Here is a 20308-nt window from a genome sequence, read left to right as displayed (position 1 = left end):
TCGAGGTGTGGAAAGAGACACAAGAGATAACCTTTTGAATCCTCAATGTCCATCCATGGCTCACCACACCTGGACTTGGAAATGGCCCTAAGGGAGGGACACTATCCCAATGAATGAGACCACTCTCCCTCCTCCCCACACGCACACACACCTGAAGAGCTGTTGGCCCATCAACCTCCTTTACTGCAGTGACAGCTGTTCTCCCATGCAGCCCGATGAGGGTAAGGGGAGCAGGAAATGGCACAGGCCCCAGAAGAAGCAAGGACAGACTACTGCATTGTAGATTCCAAAAGGGAGAAACCTTTTGAGTGCTCGGATGGTGAGAGAAGATTCACTTAGAGTGGCACTCTTTAGTTGAATCAATAATCCCACGCATGGAGAGAAAATGTTGAAAAGAGATTCAGAAAGTGTGACGATTTTCAGAAGCATATATGAGGTCGTATAGGGGAGAAACCTTTTGAATTCTCAGAGTGTGGAAAGAGATGCTGTTGCAGAAGCACTCTTCAATGGCAACTGAGAACCCACACAGGGAAGACACAATTTTAATATTGGGAGATTCAGTCAGAGAGGTAGTCTTCTTCTGCATCAAGAAACCCACACAAGGACAATCCATGTAAGTGCTTAGCCGGTAAAAAGAGCTTTCCCCCTATTTCGCACCTAAAAGACAACCACAGACCATAAAAATTATTGAAAAGGTCCCAGCTGCTTTAAAAGGCCAAAGAACCAGGGGTTTCAGCAGCCGGTGGAAAGCTCCATCCTCCATGAAGGAGAAGCGTTGGCCATGCACAGCAGTCATCTCGGTGTTGAGGTGACAGCTTCTGAGCTCTTCCTTCGACACTGCCTCCCGGCACTCCCAGGATTCAAAGGTTGACAGTTTCTGAACATGAAGATTCCCTTTGATCACCCTGTCTAGTAGCTGCTGTGGAGAAATGCCATTTTGGCTGGTCTTTCACTGGGAGTTGGCTGGTGGAGTCTATTAAACTCTAGACGGGCTTTGGGCCTAGTCCCTTCCTCCTCCTAGAGAGACTTGAAATTCTGGAGGCCTGTCTCCCAGAATGTTGCAAGAGAGGAAAAGCAGTTCCTGGGCAGGAAGTGGATTTTATATAGAAGATATTGGATTTATATCCCGCCCTCCACTCCGAAGAGTCTCAGGCGGTTTGGGGCAGGAAAACAGACAGTTCAAGTTGTCAGGGGAAGCTGACAGTTGAGTCCAGTGTTGGAGTTCAGTCTCAAAGTTGGCAGTCAGGCTAGGGTTGCCAAGTCCAATCCAAGAAATATCTGGGGACTTTGGGGGTGGAGCCATGAGCAAGGGTGTGACAAGTGTAATTACTCCAAAGGGAGTTCTGGCCCTCACATTTAAAGGGACTGCACACCTTTTAAAATGCCTTCCTTCCATAGGAAATAACGAAGGATAGGGGCAACTTCTTTTGCGGCTCATAGAATTGGGCCCCCTGTTCCAATCTTTTTGAAACTTGGGAGATATTTTGGGGAGAGGCACCGGATGCTATACTGAAAATCTGGTGCCTCTACCCCAAAAAACATTCCCCTCCAGGTATAAATTCTCCATTATATCCTATGGGAACAGGAGAAGGGTGGGGTATAAATCTGCAATTCTTCTTCTCAGTATGAAAACAGCCTGAGGAAGGTATAGTGAGGCTTGCAACAGTCTAAGTGAAGTTCCTACCCTGCATGGCATGCAGCCAGAGCAAGTATTAGAACAGGGAGAGAAGGAGCGCTTTTCCCCTACTATGATCTGTTTCTTCTGCTCACTTTTTAAACATGCCTGTCAATAGTTCTGTGTGTGCTTTAAATAAATGTGCTGTTTGTTCAGTGTGGAGTCCCTCTGTACCACTTAGTTCCCCCAACTGCTTGGAACGCGAGGAGTGGGTTGGGGGAGTCCCTTGGGTGGAGAGAAGTGGCACAGTGGCTGGTTGCCAACTCTCTAGAGGAGCCCCAAAGATCCCTGGGAAGCCCCAAGAAAGGTTCCTGGTGAGTCCAGAGGGAGGTTAGGAGGCTGCCCTGCCTAACCAGAGCCCAGAGAGGGACAGTGGTGGCAGCAAATACCCTGGGTCAGCAAAGTGGAACGGCCCTTTCAGGTTGGCATATGAGGAAGGGGTGGGCGGGGCCAGGGCCAGCTAGCAGACACAGGACCGGTCCGCCACAGCTGTTATTAGACCTCTCCTGCATGAACCTTTGTGTCCCCTTTTAAAGCTGGCTGTGGCCATCACTACATCGTCTGGCAACAAATTCCACATTTTAATCACTGGCTGTTTAAAGGAGTATTTCCTTTTGCCCAGCCTCAGTCTACTGCCTGTCAGGTTTGTTGGATGCCCACAAGTTCTAGTAGTTTGAAAGGGGGGGGGGGCGGATTTCTCTTTGTCAGCTCTCTCCACCCCGTGCATAATTTTATAAACCACCATCAGGCCCGCCCTTAATTGCCTGTTTTCTAAACTGAGTAGTCCCACACCCTTCAGCTTTTCTCCATAGGAAACTTTTTCCAGCCCCCTAAACATCTGGGGAAGGCAATGCAAAGCACCTCGTAAAAAGTCTGCCGTGAAAATGTCGTGCTGCAATGTTACCCCAGAGTTGGAAATGACTGATGCTTGCACAGAGAACTACCTTTACCTTTTTATAAAACATCTAGTGAATGAACATTTCTGGTTTGCCACAGGTCAATGTAGAAACCTCAGTCCCCCTGAAAAGACCTGTTTTCTAAATTCACACAGGAGTCCAGAAGCTGCAGAGTTCTGTAAATGGAAAATTTGGCCATAGGTGGCTTTATAAGGACATCAGCCAGATTCAGGGAGGAAGTCAAAATGAAGGGAATCGGAATATCCTGTGTGGGTGTGTTAATTGCCTCAAGCCCCCCCCCCCGCCTGCAGTTTCCCAGTGGAGATAATACCCCCCCCCCCCCTTCTAAGTGCTGGGGAGCTCCATGAAGCTGGTTAGGCATAAACTGTGTGGTCTCCTTCTCTCTGCTCCTAAAGAGGCTGCCTGCCGCCTAAATTTGGGAGATTTACTTGTCACACAGGAGCACCCCTCAACTACCCTACCTTATTTTTTCCTTTGGGATTCGTAGAAGTTCGGCCTACATCCCCTACTTTTAAACTGCAGACCATCCAAAAAGACAATATATTGGAAGCTGTTTTCATGCCTTCTGAGCTACAGCTTTAGAGAACAAGAAATGGAGAGGAAAGGAGAATTTTCTGTCTTGAGCTGTGTGTGTCAGGATAGGGGGGAAGAGAGGCCTGTGTCTCCAGCGCTGGAAGTTAAGGTGATTTTGGTATCCAGCTTTAAAGGTAGAGGTACAAGCACCAAGTCATTACCGACCCCTGGGGTGATGTCACATCACAACGTTTTCTTGGCAAATTTTTTGTTAAAGGGTGGTTTGCCATTGCCTTCCCCAGTCATCTACACTTTACTCCGCAGCAACCTGGGTACTCATTTTACCGACCTCGGAATGATGGAAGGCTGAGTCAACCTTGAGCCGGCTACCTGAACCCAGTTTCCGCCGGGATCAAACTCGGGTCGTGAGCAGAGCTTGGACTGCAGTACTGCAGATGACCACTCTTCACCACGGGGCAGCTTGAGAGAAGAAGAAACTGAATAGATAGGAATAGCCTTTCACCTATTGTTTCTCTGTGGATGTATGATCGGGGAGTGGTAGATAAAGCTGGTTCATGATATGGCAAGTGAGGCGGTTTTGCTGTTCTGGATTGTACTTCAATCAAACAAAGGCTCCCACAATTTCAGGTCAGTGTCTGAGATGCCAGAATTTACTGTGGCTTCTGAGAGGCATTTGGAGATTTCCTAGTGTGTACCCAGTATGTAAGTGGTGTAGTGGTTAAAAGTGTTTGTCTAAGATTGGGGAGAGCAGATTTTAAATTTCCACTTAGTCACAAAGCACGCTACATGACCTTGGTCCAGTCACACTCCGGTTAAGTTGTGGGGGGGGAAAGGCGGGGCATTTCCTTTCATACATGAAGCATTTCCACAAATTGTCCCAGTGAAGGTTCATGCCATCGTTCATCCCAGTAGGTCCTCTTTCTTTGAGCGTCAGACTATGATGAGTGAATAAAATTATATATTTTACAAGGAAAGGAAAGGTCCCCTGTGCAAGCACCAGTCGTTTCCGACTCTGGGGTGACGTTGCTTTCACAACGTTTTCGCAGCAGACTTTTCACGGGGCGGTTTGCGATTGCCTTCCCCAGCCATCTACACGTTCCCTCCAGCAAGCTGGGTACTCATTTTACCCACCTCGGAAGGATGGAAGGCAGAGTCAACCTTGGGCCGGCTACCTGAACCCAGCTTCCGCCGGAATTGAGCTCAGGTCACGAGCAGAGAGTTCAGACTGCAGTACTGCTGCTTTGCCACTGCTGCGCCACGGGGCCGTATATATTTTAAAACCACATGATTAATTGTGGATGGCATTTGGAAGTATAAATTTCAAATTTAAACAAATACAGATTACTAACTGGGTGGGCCTGGAGCAGGTTCAGCCCCTTCCCCCCTCCCCAGAAATCGTGGTCTACGCCCTCCCCCCCCCGCGAAGCCCTGAGGACGGTGCTCATTGCAATGCGTCCCCCCAGATGTGCTCTTCACGTTTTTCACCTTTACACACAACTGTTGAAGCTGCTGATCATAGAAGAAATACAGCAAACTATTTTTAGGGAAAAGTCTGAGTCCAGTGGCCCCTCTGAGAGCAACACTTGAACATATGAAGCTGCCTTATACTGGATCAGACCCTCGGTCCATCAAAGTCAGTATTGTCTTCTCAGACTGGCAGCGGCTCTCCAGGGTCTCAAGCTGAGGTTTTTCACACCTATTTGCCTGGACCCTTTTTTGGAGATGCTGGGGATTGAACCTGGGACCTTCTGCTTCTCAAGCAGATGCTCTACCACTGAGCCACCGTCCCTCCCCAAAATTTGATTCTGGGTATCATCTTCTGTGTGCACGCACGCTTCTTCAGGCACAGTGAACGGAACTTCCTCCAGCTTTACATCTAGGTAGCAAGAGGGTGGGGGGGGGGAGGGTTAGTAGTCCGCAAGGGCTAGATGGAGTCAAGTGGCATTAAACAACTGGCAATAATTATAGCTGAGAATGGATTAAAACAGTAAGACTAGCGTTGCCAATCCCCAGGTGGGGGAAGTGGATACCCCAGTTTGGAGGCCCCCCCCTTCAGGGTCATCAGGAAGCGGGGGGGGGGGAATATCTGTTGGGCACTTCATTACTCCCTATGGAGACCAATTTGCAGAGGGTATAATGGAGAATTGGCTCAGGGGGAGGCTGTTTTTGGAGGCAGAAGCACCAAATTTTCAGCATAGCATCCAGAGCCTCTCCTCAAAACACCCTCCAAGTTTCAAAAGGATTGGACCTGGGGGGGTCCAATTCTATGAGCCCCGGAAGAAGGTGCCCCTGTCTTGTGGTCCCTTTAAATGTGATGGCCAGAACTCCCTTTGGAGTTCAATTATGCTTGTCCCAACCTTGCTGCTGGCTCCACCCCCAAAGTCCCCAGATAAATCTTGAATTGGACTTGGCAACCCTAGGTAAGACCTAAGCAGTTAAAGTGACAATTCAAAACGAGAAGAGAATGGGGGAATAACCAGAACTAATAAGTTGTGCCGATGAAAGAACAGAATTTATTTATTTATTGCCGGGATTTGTACCTCAATTGGGACAGGGTTGCCAACCTCCAGGGAGGGCCTGGGCTGAAGACCTGCTCTAACAACAGGGCATCTCCAGACGGCAGAGATCAGCCTCCCTGCAGGAAAGGAAAGGGGGGCATCAGAGCCCTATGGATCCCCTCCTGCCCCCAAACCCCGCCTTCCCAGCTCCCCCCTCCTCCACCGCACTGGGGGGGGGCACAGAAACAGCTTCCTTCCTCCTCTCCCCCACCCCAGTTCTTCTGCGGTCTTTATTGCAAGGAGCTGTTGGGATTCAGCTTCAGCCTCCTTTCCCTGGATCTTCTGGGCATGCAGCCCCGTGCAGAGTTACTCCCGAGCAACCCTGCAGATGGCAGCCTGGCTTCTCCTGGAGTGGACAGGAAAGCACAGGTTGAGCTCCTCTGCAGCACTGAAAAGGTTAATGCCACAAAGCCATTGGCTAGAGAGGCTCAGCAAGGAATGCATGGGGGGGGAGGTCAACGAAGAGGAGGGAGGGGCTCTTGCTTCCCTTCCTTGCCTGTGCACGCATGCGCAGCGGAAAGGCATTGCTTCCGGACAGGGCAACAGAACTGGAAGCGCTGCAGAGAAGCTGAAGCGGAGAAAAGCAGCGCAGCTGGAGCCTGGGAAACTTCACTTAAAAGTAACCCATGAAAGGGGCGGGGATCATGCATGCCGAGCCAAGGCTGTGCTAAGTTGGTGGGGAATTTCTAGAGGGGGGTGGGACCTGGGAAGGGAAGACCACAGAGCCCCCCCTCCCACTCCTTGCTCAGCCTCTCTAGCAAACAGCTCTGCTGCTTTAGTGGTTTCTGACCTGCAGACATGACAGAGGCTTCCAAGATTCCCTTCAGCCGGGCTTCCCTCACCGACCAAGGCCCTGTAATGATGCAGCTCGGCGGGGGATGGTGCAGAGGCAGGGGGGGGAAGCTTGCTGTGCACCTCGAGGCAGGGAATGTTGCCCTCTTTCTCCTTCTGTCTCTGGGTCTGCAGAGGGAGAGCTTATCCCAGGGGACGCAGCAAGCCCCTGAGGGGGGGGGGGCAGGCTCTGTTCTTTCCCTCCCAGAAATATTGTCAAAACTCCCAGAGGGGCCCTTTCTGGCTGTGCTTGAGGCCTAGGAGGCAACAGAAAAAAGGCTTCATTTAAGAACGAGCCTATAAAGCCACCTCCTCCCCTCCCTGATACCCAACTGAGTTCTTCTATGTAAGGACCTGGGACGATTCAGCTTCAGCCTCCTTTTTCTGAGAAGCCTGAACACCTCTGGGTCCTCTGGGCATACAACCCCGTGCAGTTACTCCCGAGCAGCCCCATTGAGCAGCATGGAAGATGGAGACTGGCCTCTGCTGGAGACGAAGGGAGGACACATTTTGCACTCCTCTGCAGCACCGAAAGGGTTAATGCCACAGAGCCATTTGCTAGAGAAGCCAAACTGGGGAGGGGGGGTTGGAAAAGATTGGGGTTCTTTCCCTCTTTGCGTGAGCTCATGGATGTGGGAAGGAAGGGGTTTGCTTCTGAACTGGGAAAGAGAGCAGGGAGGGGTGCAGAGAAGCAGCAGTAGCAGGAGGGGGAAACTTGCAGCCGGATCCCCCCTCCCCCAGGTTTACTTAAAAGTAAGTTACAGAGAGGTGGGGAGGGATAAGCTTCTAGGGAGGCAGGCAGGGATCAGGCCAAGCCATGGCTTTCCGAAGTTGGCCACCTCCCTCCCGTGCATCCATTTTCTTCCGGGGAAACTGATCTCTGTCCCTTGGAGGTGAGTTCTAATTCTGGGAGAACTTCAGGCCCCACCTGGCCATTACAAACCAAGGGATTCAGGGAAACAGCTAACGCCCCCGTAATGAACTACTGTGGATACATAACTGACACATTTTACTACAGATCCAAATATTATTTCTTATGTTCAGTAATCCATACATGAGTCCCCATCTCTTTCATGCATAGAACCATTGCACAGTTCACAATATGCCCTAAATGTCTCTTGAAGGGCAAGTGTCTTCTCAGCCTCTCACAAGAGCAGGGGGAAAGTGCTTGGGCTGATCCTGCATTTTTTATTTTATTTATTTATTTACTTGATTTGATTTCTATCCCGACCTCCCCGCCGGAGTAGGCTCAGGACGGCTCACGACATGGAAATCTACAATAGTAAAATAGCAAAATATACCAGCTATAAAATAATCCATTCAGTAAAATTATACGTTCAGAATTAAATCAGCATTACATATCGTTTGGTGCTAAGATCTAAGTATTATTCCATTTCATATTTCGATTTCAGTGCAAAGTGTATGGAGAGAGACGGTCCCTAAGGTAGAATAAAAAGTTTGTAAAAAAACCTCCATTTCATATTTCGATTTCAGTGCAAAGTGGGAGCCTTGCGAGTATGGCAGGGATCAATTTCCCAGGAATTTCTTTTACACTGTAGGAAACTTTGCTGGTTATTTCTTCAGGCTAGATGATTGTTTTTTGGCTTCAGCCACCTAGAGGTTGGTAACTCTGTGAGGCACCAGTTTTGTTCAGTTATGTAAGCGGAGTTTGTTCGGGAGCAGCCATAATCAGTGTCTTTCAATGTAAGGAAAGTTCAATACATGAAACTGACATTCTTTTGCTGCTCCTTTTCATTCTACAAACCAACAACCCAAGCAGGCCGTTTGGGAAGTGGGGTGAATTAAGAAAGGGGTGCGGGCTGGGGGAAGGGAAGTCCAGCCTGCACTGGAATTGACTGTAGCCCCATCCTAAGCCCCTGATACAGGCCAACTGTGGGGCTCGGGCAGACAGCAGGGATCCAAGGCCCGCCAAGCAGAGGAGAGGAACATTTTAGATACCTCAGTTACTAAGGTGGAGAGTGCCTAGCAACCCCATGGTGCTCATGGAGACACCACCCACGCCCACCAATCAGAGTATTAGATGGGTCCCCTGACAGGCAGACAGGGGTGGAGCATGCAGATGTGGCCACACCCCCAAAATGTACAAGGCCAGGAGGAACAAATGTTGCACAAAATTCCATCGCTGTGAGGATCATGTCAGGAATACACACCAAGGAGAAGCATAGATGCGGGTTCGAGTCCCCACCTGCAGCAATGTTTGCAAAGTGGGCACACAGGGAGAGAACACGTCTGCTCCAAATGCTTTGCCCCTGCCCCCTCCTGCCACGGCTCATTGGGCAGAGGCAGATGTGGTTCAATGCCAGACTGTCCCTCCTGCAGTGGGGCTTGGGTGGGAGGAAGGGCATCTTTTGCCAGGTGAGAGAGGTCAGACACCCCCCCCCCCAGGCAGCACAGCAGCGAGAAACAGCAGGGCCCGGTCCCAGGAGGGGAGGGTTCCGATCTTGTTAAGGGAGATGCCAACAAGAATATGAAGCCTGCCTTTTGGGGGTCAGGAGGCCCAGAAAGGAATCCCAGATTTGATCAAATGTGTTAAATCATTCATGCTGATTGACTTGTTGCAATGGCAGGTATTTTGGCTGACTCTCCCCCCAACTTCCATCTCCAGCAGGGCACCACTGAGATAATTAGTAGCCATGCAAAGGTGTCCAAGGTCTTGGCATAGGCTTCATTCCAAATAGTCTGGACAGTGGAAAAGGGTCCTTCTTTCAGGGTGAGCAGGAATACGGGGCAGGGAGAAAATCATGACAATTCTCAAGGGTGAAGGACTTGCGGTACAGTCCCTGCTTCTTTTTTGGAGTGGAGGTTGTATTTATAGGTGCATGTATGTGTTTGTGTGCATATACGTATCTTCCTTCTGACACACTCCTGTTTGTCTCTCTCTGTCCCCCCAAGGAGACGCCTCTCTTCAGAATAAAGACAACTTCTCAAAGACAGAGGTGGCCCAAGAGAAGGGGAAGGAGATGGAAGAGCAGGACTCAGAAGGACCTGGAACTGACAAGAGAGCAAGCAAAAGTCTACATCCCACCCCAGCTGGGAGTGGTGTTGAATTCTGGGAAAGGGCTGTGCCAGAGGTCCTGGCTAAGAACACCCTGACCTCAGAAGTATGTTGCCAATGTTTCCGGCAGTTCCGCTACCATGAGGCCGATGGGCCCCGAGTGGTTTGCAGCCAGCTCCATGGACTTTGCAGCCAGTGGCTGAAGCCGGAGAAAAACACCAAGAAGCAGATCCTGGACCTGCTGATACTGGAGCAGTTCCTGACTCTCCTGCCCCAGGAAATGCAGTGCTGGGTGAGAGGATGTGGGCCGGAGACCAGTTCCCAGGCGGTGGCCCTGGCCGAAGGTTTCCTCCTGAGTCAGGCAGAGGAGAAGAGGCAGGCAGAACAGGTGAGGGGATTCCCTCCAGGTGTGTCTAATTCAAGCAACAATATCTGACCTTATCTTAAATTTTCCTTGCCAGAAAATTGCCCAGAGCCTCTTCTGCTAGAGAATTTCTGACCCCTGCAGATAACTCATCAGATCTGCTGCTAGGAGTGGGGCAGGATGCATTCCTTGGTCTCTTTTCCATTCCATCTCTTACCCCTCTCCCTTGCTGCTGTTTCAGATGCAGGGACCACCTCTGGAGATGGAAGCTGCAATCCCTGAGGCAGAAGGAGCTTCCTTGGAGCAGGGGCAGAGGGTGCAGGCGGTGGAGCGTGCCCAAGATGCCCTCTCCTGTGGTAAGGACTCCTTGTGCCTGGGGAGCCTGTGAATGTGATGGGTAGAGAGGTCAGGTCGGGGGGAAATGCATATTTCTATAGGCAACACAGAGTTAACTGGTGGCACTCAATATCCACACACTGTAATGTTTCTAAAAGATCAGACAAACTCCTGGAGGACTGTGACAGAACCGGCCCGATTCTGTCTTCAGACCCAGTCCCGTCAACTTCCTATTGAGTCGCCAACTCCTGGAGGGAGCTATTTCTCCTCCGGCCACTTGGGCTCGCTGCCACCACCTGCTCAGTCTAGGGGTTCAGATTGAGAGGAACAGGACTCCCAATCCCCCTCTCCAGCTCTGAGGCCAGGCCTCAAGGTCCTCTGCCACCCTGTACTTGGGTATCACAGAGACCACAGCACTTCTTTGGGGAACCCCTGGAGGATTGGGACCTTATCCAACTGCATGCCTTCCCCCTTCCCCGGGACCCCCTTCTTAAAGCAGCGTGGTCTAAAACGGTTAGGGATCTATGTGGTACAGAGATTGACTGCCAGCATTCAAAACAGTAAAAATATTTAATTAAAAGAGAAAAAGAAAAGAAAAAAACAAAACAAAACAAAAACAGTTGCATGTAAAAGGTTAACACAGCACAGCAACCAGCATGACAAATAAAAGGTGGTTTTAAACGCGTCCTACTGTCCCTGGTCTAAACGTGCCCTGCCTTGTGGATGACTTACGTGGTCTGACTGCCTGGGATCCTCCTCATCCTGAGTAGGCCTCTCCCACAGTCAGGAGTCCACAGACTCACAACCTCTCCCTTTGAAGGCTCGCTGCAAACTGACTCTCTTCCTGCCTAACTCACATACCAAGAACAAAAGAACTTCCTGCCACTCTAGGAGGCTTTCCCCCTAGAGTTGCTGGTTTGGCTCTGGAAGGGAGGGGGGGACTGAAAGGAAGGCTAGGCCCCAAAGCCTGCTTAGCAGTTTCATGTTCCATCCCAACTAAGAGGGCGTTTCTCCACAAGGACCATTTATCCCATGACTTTAAAAATTCATCTCTCACCTTCCTTCCCTAAGAGGTCTCAGTTTCCCTGGGGAGGGGAAGGCCGGCAAACCTCGAAAGGGAACCTCCACCTTCTGGGGGAGCAGAAGCTCTGAAACCACTCCCTGGGGGCCAATAATCATGGGGACATTTTCCTTCTGTGCCTGTGCTTTGAGGGTCATCTGGGGGTCGCAGGACGTGGATTAGGGATGGCAGGCTCTGGCCCAGCACTTTTAGGCACTGGAGAGGGTCTTGGGGTGGGGCATGGGACAGATGTGATGTCATGTTGAGGTTGTGTCAGGCTGAAAACCTGGTTTAATTTAATTTAAATTTCATTTGCGATTTATACCCCGCCCTGTCCTGCAATGCTACAGTAACAATAAATAATAAATAAAGCCTCTCCAATTCAGCATGCCACAGAGACACTCTGAAAGCTCATTCCTATGACCCTCCAGTCCCCAGAATTATTCCAGTCATGTCTGGTCCAACAGGTTGGTGCTATCTCATGCTATTGCATTTCCACTCCTCATTCCCCTCCTTGTAGAGCAAATGAACTCTGACGGAAGTCTGAAATACATTGGCAGTATTTATAATTCCTAAATCTCAGAGGTCCCTGGTGCTTCTCTTCTGCCTCTCTCAGAATGTAGTATAAAGTATTTCAAAAACGAGTTGAGTGTACTTAGCGGAAGGTTTCACAACCCTGAGAATAGTGTGTGTGTGAACCAGGAAACAAACAAGCAAACACCCTCCCTCCCTCCCTTGTCTCAGGAACAGGCAGTGAAGAGATGCTGTTGAGCCGTTGTCTTATCCAAGATGTGGGAACAGTCGCTGCACCTCCAATCCAGGTAGGAGAGATGAGCGGGGGGGGGGCCACAGCCTGGGTCCCTCCTCCTTTCTCAGGGGAGCTTTTGCTCCTTCAGTTTCTACAAGGGGTCCGTGAGAGAGATCCTTTGAATGCTATTGCATTTACCCATCCCAAGCCTTATTTTCTGTACCTTTCCAGATGACTCCCTTCCTGGGTGGAATCTCTGAAGAAGAGGGAATCTGTTTTTTCTTGCAGGTTCCCTTTTCCTTGGAGGAGGTGTCCGTCTCTTTCACGGAGGCGGAGTGGGCCCTTCTGGATCCGGGACAAAGAGCTCTGTACAGGGAAGTCATGCTGGAGAACTATAGGAACGTGGCCTCTCTGGGTAAGGATCTTTCCTAGGTGCCAAAGGTACAGCTTGCTGCCATTGTGAGGTGGAATGAATCCAAATATTGAACAGCAATGCATCATTTCGACACCCTTCCCACCACTTGGGGAGGGGCTACAGCTCCTTGGCAGAGGATATCATTTGCATGCAGAAGGTCCCAGTTTCCTTGGCTGAAGTTGCTTCCTGACTCCGAATTGAAAGTCGCATTTCCTTGGGCATGTAAGAAAGCCCCACAAGAACTAAGCACTGATGCAACCCTTCCTTTCCACCCTCCCGTTGTCTACCTAAGTTCACAGAATCAGCATTGGTGTCAGATGACTGTCTAGCCTCTGTTAGAATCCCAGGATCACAGAGTTGGTCCCTGTTCAATGCAGGAACAGCCTAGATTTAACATCCCTGATGAGTGTTTGTCCAGCCACTGCTGAAAGACTGCCAGGGAGGGGGAACTCACCTCTTCTCTAGGTAGCTGATTCTACAAATCTTACAATGGAAAGTTTTCCTCATGTCTAGCTGGTAGCTTCCTGCCCTCATTGAGAGTCCTCTCCTCTTTTTAAAACCTCCCAAAGAAGGAGACCTCACCACCTCCTAAGGAAGGTCCCAGGCCCAACCCCCAGAATCTCCAGTGAAAAGGATCAGGTAGGAGGTGATTGGGAAACATCTGCCTGAGACCCCTGGGAACTGCTGCTGACCTGAGGATACTGACTGAGGGTCTGATTCAGTCTAAGGACACTTCAGGTGTCCAGGTGGGTCTTCTTGCAGATGGGCGACTGAGGCCAGTGTTGTGGCCATCTCCCAAGCCAGAGAAGGTATGTTGACCTGAGACAAAGTGGATGAGAGTCCCTCAGAAGGACTCTGGGAGGGTTCAGATCCTTCTTGCTCTGTTTCCAGCCTTCATAACACACCCTTCCCTCTGGAGAGAATTTCATTTGCTCTGCCTGTGATCTGGGAATGATCCTGTGAAGGATCAAAGCCTGGGTCCCCCTGGGTCTCTTCTCCTTGTACTTGAGCAACACCCTATTCACTGGCTTCACTCAAGTAAAACAGACCCCTTTTAAAAATAAAGTATATTAAGGATTTAAAAATAGGACATCACAAAACAGCACAGTTTCTGCAGTGCAACAACAGTAAAACAACAAACCCCTAACTATTCTGTCTAAGATCGGAAGCACCTAAATGGCACTCCTTGTTGCAGCATCAGTATTGCAACTGGAGCCTTATTTACTCCAGAGAGATGTATTCATCATGATGCAGCAAGGAAACATCCAGGTGTACTAGCATCCCAGGAGCATAAAGTTAGCCTGGCTTCCCTCTCATCCATGCCCATATTATAGTTTCTGCCTCTCTAGGATCAGGTGGTATGAATGACCCAATCAAAGGTCCTACTGGATGGAATTTTCCAGAAACTGTCAGCAGCATCCGCAGGGCTGGCTCCCCCACTAGGCAAACTGGGCGGTTGCCTAGGGCGCCAGCAGGGCGGGGTCGGCAAATTCAGCCTCCGCCCCTTTCCCAAGGCAAACGCCTACATTGCCCCCGCCTACTCCTCCCTTCCTTCCCCACCCCATGTCGATTTCAATGCCTCTCCCATTCAGGAAGTGGGGAGGGGAGGAGTCAGTGGCAAAGGGGCTGCCCTTTCAGGACGCTGGTCCTGACAGATTGCAAGCGCGGCCCCATGGCACGGTTTCAGCTGCTGATCAAGTGACTGGCGGAGGGAGGGCTTTAGATAGCCGGAATGTGGCGCTAGAGCCAGTTCCGGCATTGAAATCTACATGGGGTAGGGAAGTGAGGGAAGAGGAGGAGTCTTGGTGGGGAGGGAGGGCACGGAGCTGTTGGGGGGAGCACAGAGCCAAGTGATCTTTGGCACCTAAGAAAAGTCCCAGGCCCATCCCCCAGAATCTCCAGTGAAAAGGATCAGGTAGGAGGTGATTGGGAAATGTCCACCTGAGACCCTGGGAAAACTGCTGCTGGGCTGAGGATACTGACTTCAACAGACCAAGGGATTATTCTTCGCTTAAGAGTCGAAAACTCTAGCCCAATAATCAGTTAATTTATCCTTCATAAGATATTTATTTATTTATCTATTGATTGATTGGTGAGTCTCGGCGGAGAGGGGGGGCACGGAGCTGTGGTGGGGAGCACGGAGCCATGTGATCTTTGGCACCTAAGAAAAGTCCCAGGCCCATCCCCCAGAGTCTCCAGTGAAAAGGATCAGGTAGGAGGTGATTGGGAAACGTCTGCCTGAGACCCTGGGAAAACTGCTGCTGGACTGAGGATACTGACTTAAATGCACCAAGGGATTATACTTCGCTTAAGAGTCGAAAACTCTAGCCCAAAAAACAGTTAATTTATTGTTAATAAGATATTTACTTATTTATCTATTGATTGATTAGTGAGTCTCAGCAGGGAGGGGGGACACGGAGCTGTGGGGGGAGCACGGAGGCACAGGGGGGTGCTGTGGGGGAGGGTACCAGGCAGCGAGTCTGCCTAGGGAGCCATGGGGCATCGGGCCACCCCTGAGCATCCTCATCCCCTCACCCTCCTGTTTGCAGAACAGGATAAAGGTTCTCACGATTGTACTCACCCCTGAGCATCCTCATCCCCTCACCCTCCTGTTTGCAGAACAGGATAAAGGTTCTCACGATTCCCTCCTTTTTCCTTCCTTCCTTCCTATTTGCTTTCTCTTTCTTTCTTATTTTCTGTTTCTAACTCTCTCCCCTCCCTCCCTCCCTCCCTCCCTCCCTCCCTCCCTCCCTCTCTTTCTTTCTTTCTTTCTTTCTTTCTTTCTTTCTTTCTTTCTTTCTTTCTTTCTTTCTTTCTTTCTTTCTTTCTTTCTTTCTTTCTCTCTCTCTCTCTCTCTTTCTCTCTCTCTCTCTTTCTTTCTCTCTCTCTCTCTCTCTTTCTTTCTCTCCCCCCTCTCTCCTCCCCCCCCCCAACATTTCATGTTTTCCCAGGCTGAGAGCAGTTTTCTGCTGTGCGATTTTTGTGCTTTTTTTTAATGTTTTATTTTTAAAATTGCTTTGCAAAATCCCACTATTCTCCTACTCTTCTTAAACAAAACATTGCAATAGTTTTAGGCTTGTTTGTACATCATTTCCTGTCACCTGCCTCCACCCTCAAAGTCCCTTAGCTCCACCCCCAAATTTTAGTAGGCCACGAAAGAATATATAATTTTTTTGGCCACTGTGTGACACAGAGTGTTGGACTGGATGGGGCATTGGACTGATCTAACATGGCTTCTCTTATGTTCTTAAGTGTAAAAATAACCGGGCCACAGCAGGAAAAGTTTGGGAAACCCTGTTCTAGAGGCTCCCAAGAGCATATTTCCTTCACAAATGAGTTGGGAAGTGAGTGACCTTCACTCTTATGTCAAGAGAACATGCCAGAAATAACCATATGAGATTCCTGATTCCCTTCTGAGCAACATTTGGCCTGGTACAATCACAGAGGCCGGTGGGTAAGGGAGAGAGGCCTTAATCAGCTGAAGTTCTTCATGAGTGGGGGAGGTATACTTAAATAGCAGATATTCTTGGGGAAAGGTGGAGGGATGGCTAAGATCAGTCATGCTGGATGAAGCCAAAGGGCCATCAGTCCTTTCCTCCTGCAGTCCCATAGATGCCTTTGGATCTTACCAGCCTTCCCAAGTGCTAACAGTTTCTCTTGTTTTATTCCAGCAGAAGATGAACAGAGGAATGAGGAGGGTGAGAAACTTCATCAGGAAATGCCAGATAAAGTTAAAAATGGAGACTTGAAGGAAAATGTCTGGAATCAAATCAGACTGAAGAGAAAGAAAGGTGGCTGTATGGCTGACGAGCGTGAGGGAAGACAGTGGAATATACATTTTCTGAAGCACAGGAAAATGAAAGCAAGCAAATCCATTCAGTGCAGAAAGTCTTTCAGAAATAGATCACAGCTTCTTGTGCATCAAAGAATAAAGAGACAGGGGAAACCTGAATACTCAGAAACCAGAGATAAATTCATTCTCAGTAGTAATATTCAACAGCATCAGAGAACCCACACAGGGGAGAAACCTTTCGCGTGCTCCGAGTGTGGAAAGAGATTTGGTAGGAGTGGCAGTCTTCAATGTCATCAGAAGACCCACACAGGAGAGAAGCCTTTTGAATGCTCAGTGTGTGGAAAGAGATTCAGTCAGAGTGGCAGTCTTCAATATCATCAGAAAACCCACACAGGGGAGAAGCCTTTTGAATGCTCAGAGTGTGGAAAGAGATTCAGTCGGAGTAGTAGTCTTCAAGAGCATCAGAAAACCCACACAGGTTGGAAGCCCTTTGAATGCTCAGAGTGTGGAAAGAGATTCAGTCAGAGTGGCCATCTTCAATATCATCAGAAAACCCACACAGGGGAGAAGCCCTTTGAATGCTCAGAGTGTGGGAAGAGATTCAGTGATAGTTACCATCTTCAAACGCATCAGAGAACCCACACAGGGGAGAAGCCTTATGAATGCTCAGTGTGTGGAAAGAGATTCAATCAGAGTGGCAGTCTTCAACGTCATCAGAAGATCCACACAGGGGAGAAGACTTTTGAATGCTCAGAGTGTGGAAAGAGATTCATGTGGAGTGACAGTCTTCAAAAGCATCAGAGAACTCACACAGGGTTGAAGCCTTTTGAATGCTCAGTGTGTGGAAAAAGATTCAGTCATAGTGGCAGTCTTCAATATCATCAAAAAATCCACACAGGGGAGAAGCCTTTTGAATGCTTGGAGTGTGGAAAGAGATTTAGTATGAGTGGCCATCTTCAAACGCATCAGAGAACCCACACAGGGGAGAAGCCTTTTGAATGCTCAGAGTGTGGAAAGAGATTCAGTCAGAGTGGAAGTCTTCAAACGCATCAGAGAACCCACACAGGGGAGAAGCCTTTTGAATGCTCAGGTTGTGGAAAGAGATTTAGTACGAGTGGCAGTCTTCAAAAACATCAGAGAACCCACACAGGGGAGAAACCTTTTGAATGCTCAAAGTGTGGACAGAGATTTAGTACGAGTGGCAGTCTTCAACGTCATCAGAAGACCCACACAGGGGAGAAGCCTTTTGAATGGTCAGAGTGTGGGAAGAGATTCATGGGGAGTGACAGTCTTCAAAAGCATCAGAGAACCCACACAGGAGAGAAGCCTTTTGAATGGTTAGTGTGTGGAAAGAGATTCGGTCAGAGTGGCAGTCCTCATGAGCATCAGAGAACCCATACAGGGAAGAAGCATTTTGAATGCTTGGAGTGTGGAAAGAGATTTGGTACGAGTGGCCATCTTCAGTATCATCAAAGCACTCACATACGAGAGAAGATTTTTGAATGCTCAAAGTGTGGAAAGAGATTGAGTCGGAGTGGCAGTCTTCAAGAGCATCAGAGAACCCACACAGGGGAGAAGCCTTTTGAATGCTCAGAGTGTGGAAAGAGATTTAGTACGAGTGGCGGTCTTCAAAAGCATCAGAGAACCCACACAGGGGAGAAACCTTTTGAATGCTCAAAGTGTGGACAGAGATTTGGTATGAGTGGCAGTCTTCAGCGTCATCAGAAGACCCACACAGGGGAGAAGCCTTTTGAATGCTCAGATTGTGGAAAGAGATTTAGTCAGAGCGGCAGTCTTCAGTATCATCAGAAAACCCACACAGTGGAGAAGCCTTTTGAATGCTCAGGGTGTGGAAAGAGGTTTAGTACGAGTGGCCATCTTCAAACGCATCAGAGAACCCACACAGGGGAGAAGCCTTTTGAATGCTCAGAGTGTGGAAAGAGATTCAGTCAGAGTGGCAGCCTTCAAACTCATCAGAAAACCCACACAGGTGAAAAGCCTTTTGAATGCTCTGAGTGTGGAAAGAGATTCAATCGGACTGGCAATCTTCAAGAGCATCAGAGAACCCACACAGGGGAGAAGCCTTTTGAATGCTCTGAGTGTGGAAAGAGATTCAGTCGGGCTGGCAATCTTCAAAAGCATCAGAGAACCCACACAGGGAAGAAACCTTTTGAATGTTCAGGGTTTGGAAAGACGTTCAGTCAGATTGGCCATCTTCAAACACATCAGATGACCCACCCAGGGGAGAAGTCTTTCGAATACTCAGTGTGGAAATAGATTCATGTGGAGTGGCAATCTTCAGTGTCAACAGAGAACCCACACAGGAGAGAAACGTTTTGAATGCACGGAGTGTGGAAAGAGACACAAGAGATAACCTTTCGAATCTTTAATGTGTGTCCATGGCTCGCCACACCTGGACTTGGAAATTGCCCTAAGGGAGGCTTTCATGATAGAGGGACACCATCCCAATGAATGAGACCACTCTCCCCCCACACACATACACTGAACTTGCTGAAGAGCTGTTGGCCCATCAGCCTCCTTTACTGCAGTGGCAGCTGTTCTCCCATGCAGCCCGATGAGGGTAAGGGGAGCAGGCGATGGGACAGGCCCCAGAAGAAGCAAGGACAGACTACTGCATTGGAGAATCCATACGGGAGAAACCTTTTGAGTGCTCAGAGTGAGAGAGAAGATTCATTTAGAGTGGCACTCTTCAGCTGAATCAATGATCTCACGCATGGGGATAAAATGTTGGAAAGAAATTCAGAAAGTGTGACGATTTTATTATTTATTTTATTTTATTTATTTTGTTTTATTTATGTCCCGCCCTACCCCACCGAAGCGGGCTCAGGGCGGCTCACAGCATAAAAGTTCTAAATAAAATTCAGAATTAAAATACAGTAGCATTAAAATACAGAAATACAATAGCAATTTACATAAGTAAAACATTAATAACAATACATCAATCAAACAGTGTGCTATCTATAGACTTCCTTCAGTATTTTGGTGCCGGTCAGTTATAAGCCAACCGTAAGAGGACTGTCTTACAGGCCCTGCGGAACTGTCCAATATCCTGCAGCGCCCTGACCTCTTCCGGTAACTGGTTCCACCAGCAAGGGGCTGTGATTGAGAAGACCCTGTCCCTGGTTGACTTCAAGCGGGCCTCCTTTGGCCCGGGGATTACAAGCAGATTTTGAGATGTGCTTTTCAAAAGCACATATGAGCTTGTATAGGCGAGAAATCTTTTGAATTCTCAGACCGTGGAAAGAGATGCTGTTGCAGAAGCACTCTTTGATGGCAACTGAGAACCCACACAGGGAAGACACAATTTTAATGTTGGGAGCTCTGAAAGAGATTCAGTCAGAGCGGTAGTCTTCTGTTGCATCAAGAAACCCACACAAGGAGGATCCATGTAAGTGATTAGCCTGTAAAAAGAGCTTTCCCCCTATTTCACACCTAAAAGACAACCACAGACCATAAAAGGTATTGAAAAGGTGCCAACTGCTTTAAAGGGCTGTAATCTAAGTAAAGGTACAAGCATCAAGTTGTTACCAACCCCTGGGGTGATGTCACAGCATGATGTTTTCATGGCAGATTTTTTTACGGGGTGGTTTGCCATTACCTTCCCCAGTCGTCTACACTTTATCCCCAGCAAGCTGGGTACTCGTTTTACTGACCTCAGGAGGATGGAAGGATTCAGTCAGCTACCTGACCCCAGGTTCTGCTGGGATCGAACTCGGGTCGTGAGCAGAGCTTGGGCTGCAGTGTATCCAGAAAAGTTGCCAACTGCTTTAAAAGGCTTTACACTGCAGAAGAAACCTTATCCTGACCAGAAAAACATGTTATAAGTCCTCAAACTGTGGAAAGAGCATTAGCCATGTTCAAAATCCAAAAAAGATCCCACAGAGAAGAAAACAAGGATGGGCAATGGAATCTCCAGATTAGAAGATCAGCTGATCTCTCTTTTATTAGCAATGAGTTCCCTCAAGGAAGGAATCTCCTCAATGCTCTGTATGTAGGAAGAGCCTGAGGCACAAATGTAGCTCTCATGTTCCTTAGAGAAT

The 20308-nt window shown here is 48.8% G+C and overlaps 1 protein-coding gene across 1 annotated transcript; it reads left to right on the top strand.

Moving 5' to 3' along the window:
* Window positions 1-6171: 6171 nt before the first annotated feature.
* Window positions 6172-19140, top strand: LOC132572085 (zinc finger protein 709-like). Its single transcript, XM_060238879.1, has 6 exons — window positions 6172-6303; window positions 9429-9919; window positions 10137-10251; window positions 12036-12112; window positions 12328-12454; window positions 16126-19140. The coding sequence occupies exons 2-6, from the start codon at window positions 9497-9499 to the stop codon at window positions 18522-18524; spliced, it is 3141 nt and encodes a 1046-aa protein (XP_060094862.1). The 5' UTR covers window positions 6172-6303; window positions 9429-9496; the 3' UTR covers window positions 18525-19140.
* The last annotated feature ends 1168 nt before the right edge of the window (window positions 19141-20308 follow it).

The sequence above is a fragment of the Heteronotia binoei genome, chromosome 5, assembly GCF_032191835.1.
Source record: "Heteronotia binoei isolate CCM8104 ecotype False Entrance Well chromosome 5, APGP_CSIRO_Hbin_v1, whole genome shotgun sequence".
NCBI lineage: Eukaryota > Metazoa > Chordata > Lepidosauria > Squamata > Gekkonidae > Heteronotia > Heteronotia binoei.
This window is presented reverse-complemented; position numbering and strand designations above follow the sequence as displayed.

Excerpts from the sequence above, each read along its gene's own strand:
- LOC132572085 (XM_060238879.1), top strand. The coding sequence starts at position 9,497 with ATGGAAGAGCAGGACTCAGAAGGACCTGGAACTGACAAGAGAGCAAGC. Across the intron at positions 9,920-10,136 it reads AGAAGAGGCAGGCAGAACAG|ATGCAGGGACCACCTCTGGA; the intron begins GTGAGGGGATTC and ends CTGCTGTTTCAG. Across the intron at positions 12,455-16,125 it reads TAGGAACGTGGCCTCTCTGG|CAGAAGATGAACAGAGGAAT; the intron begins GTAAGGATCTTT and ends GTTTTATTCCAG.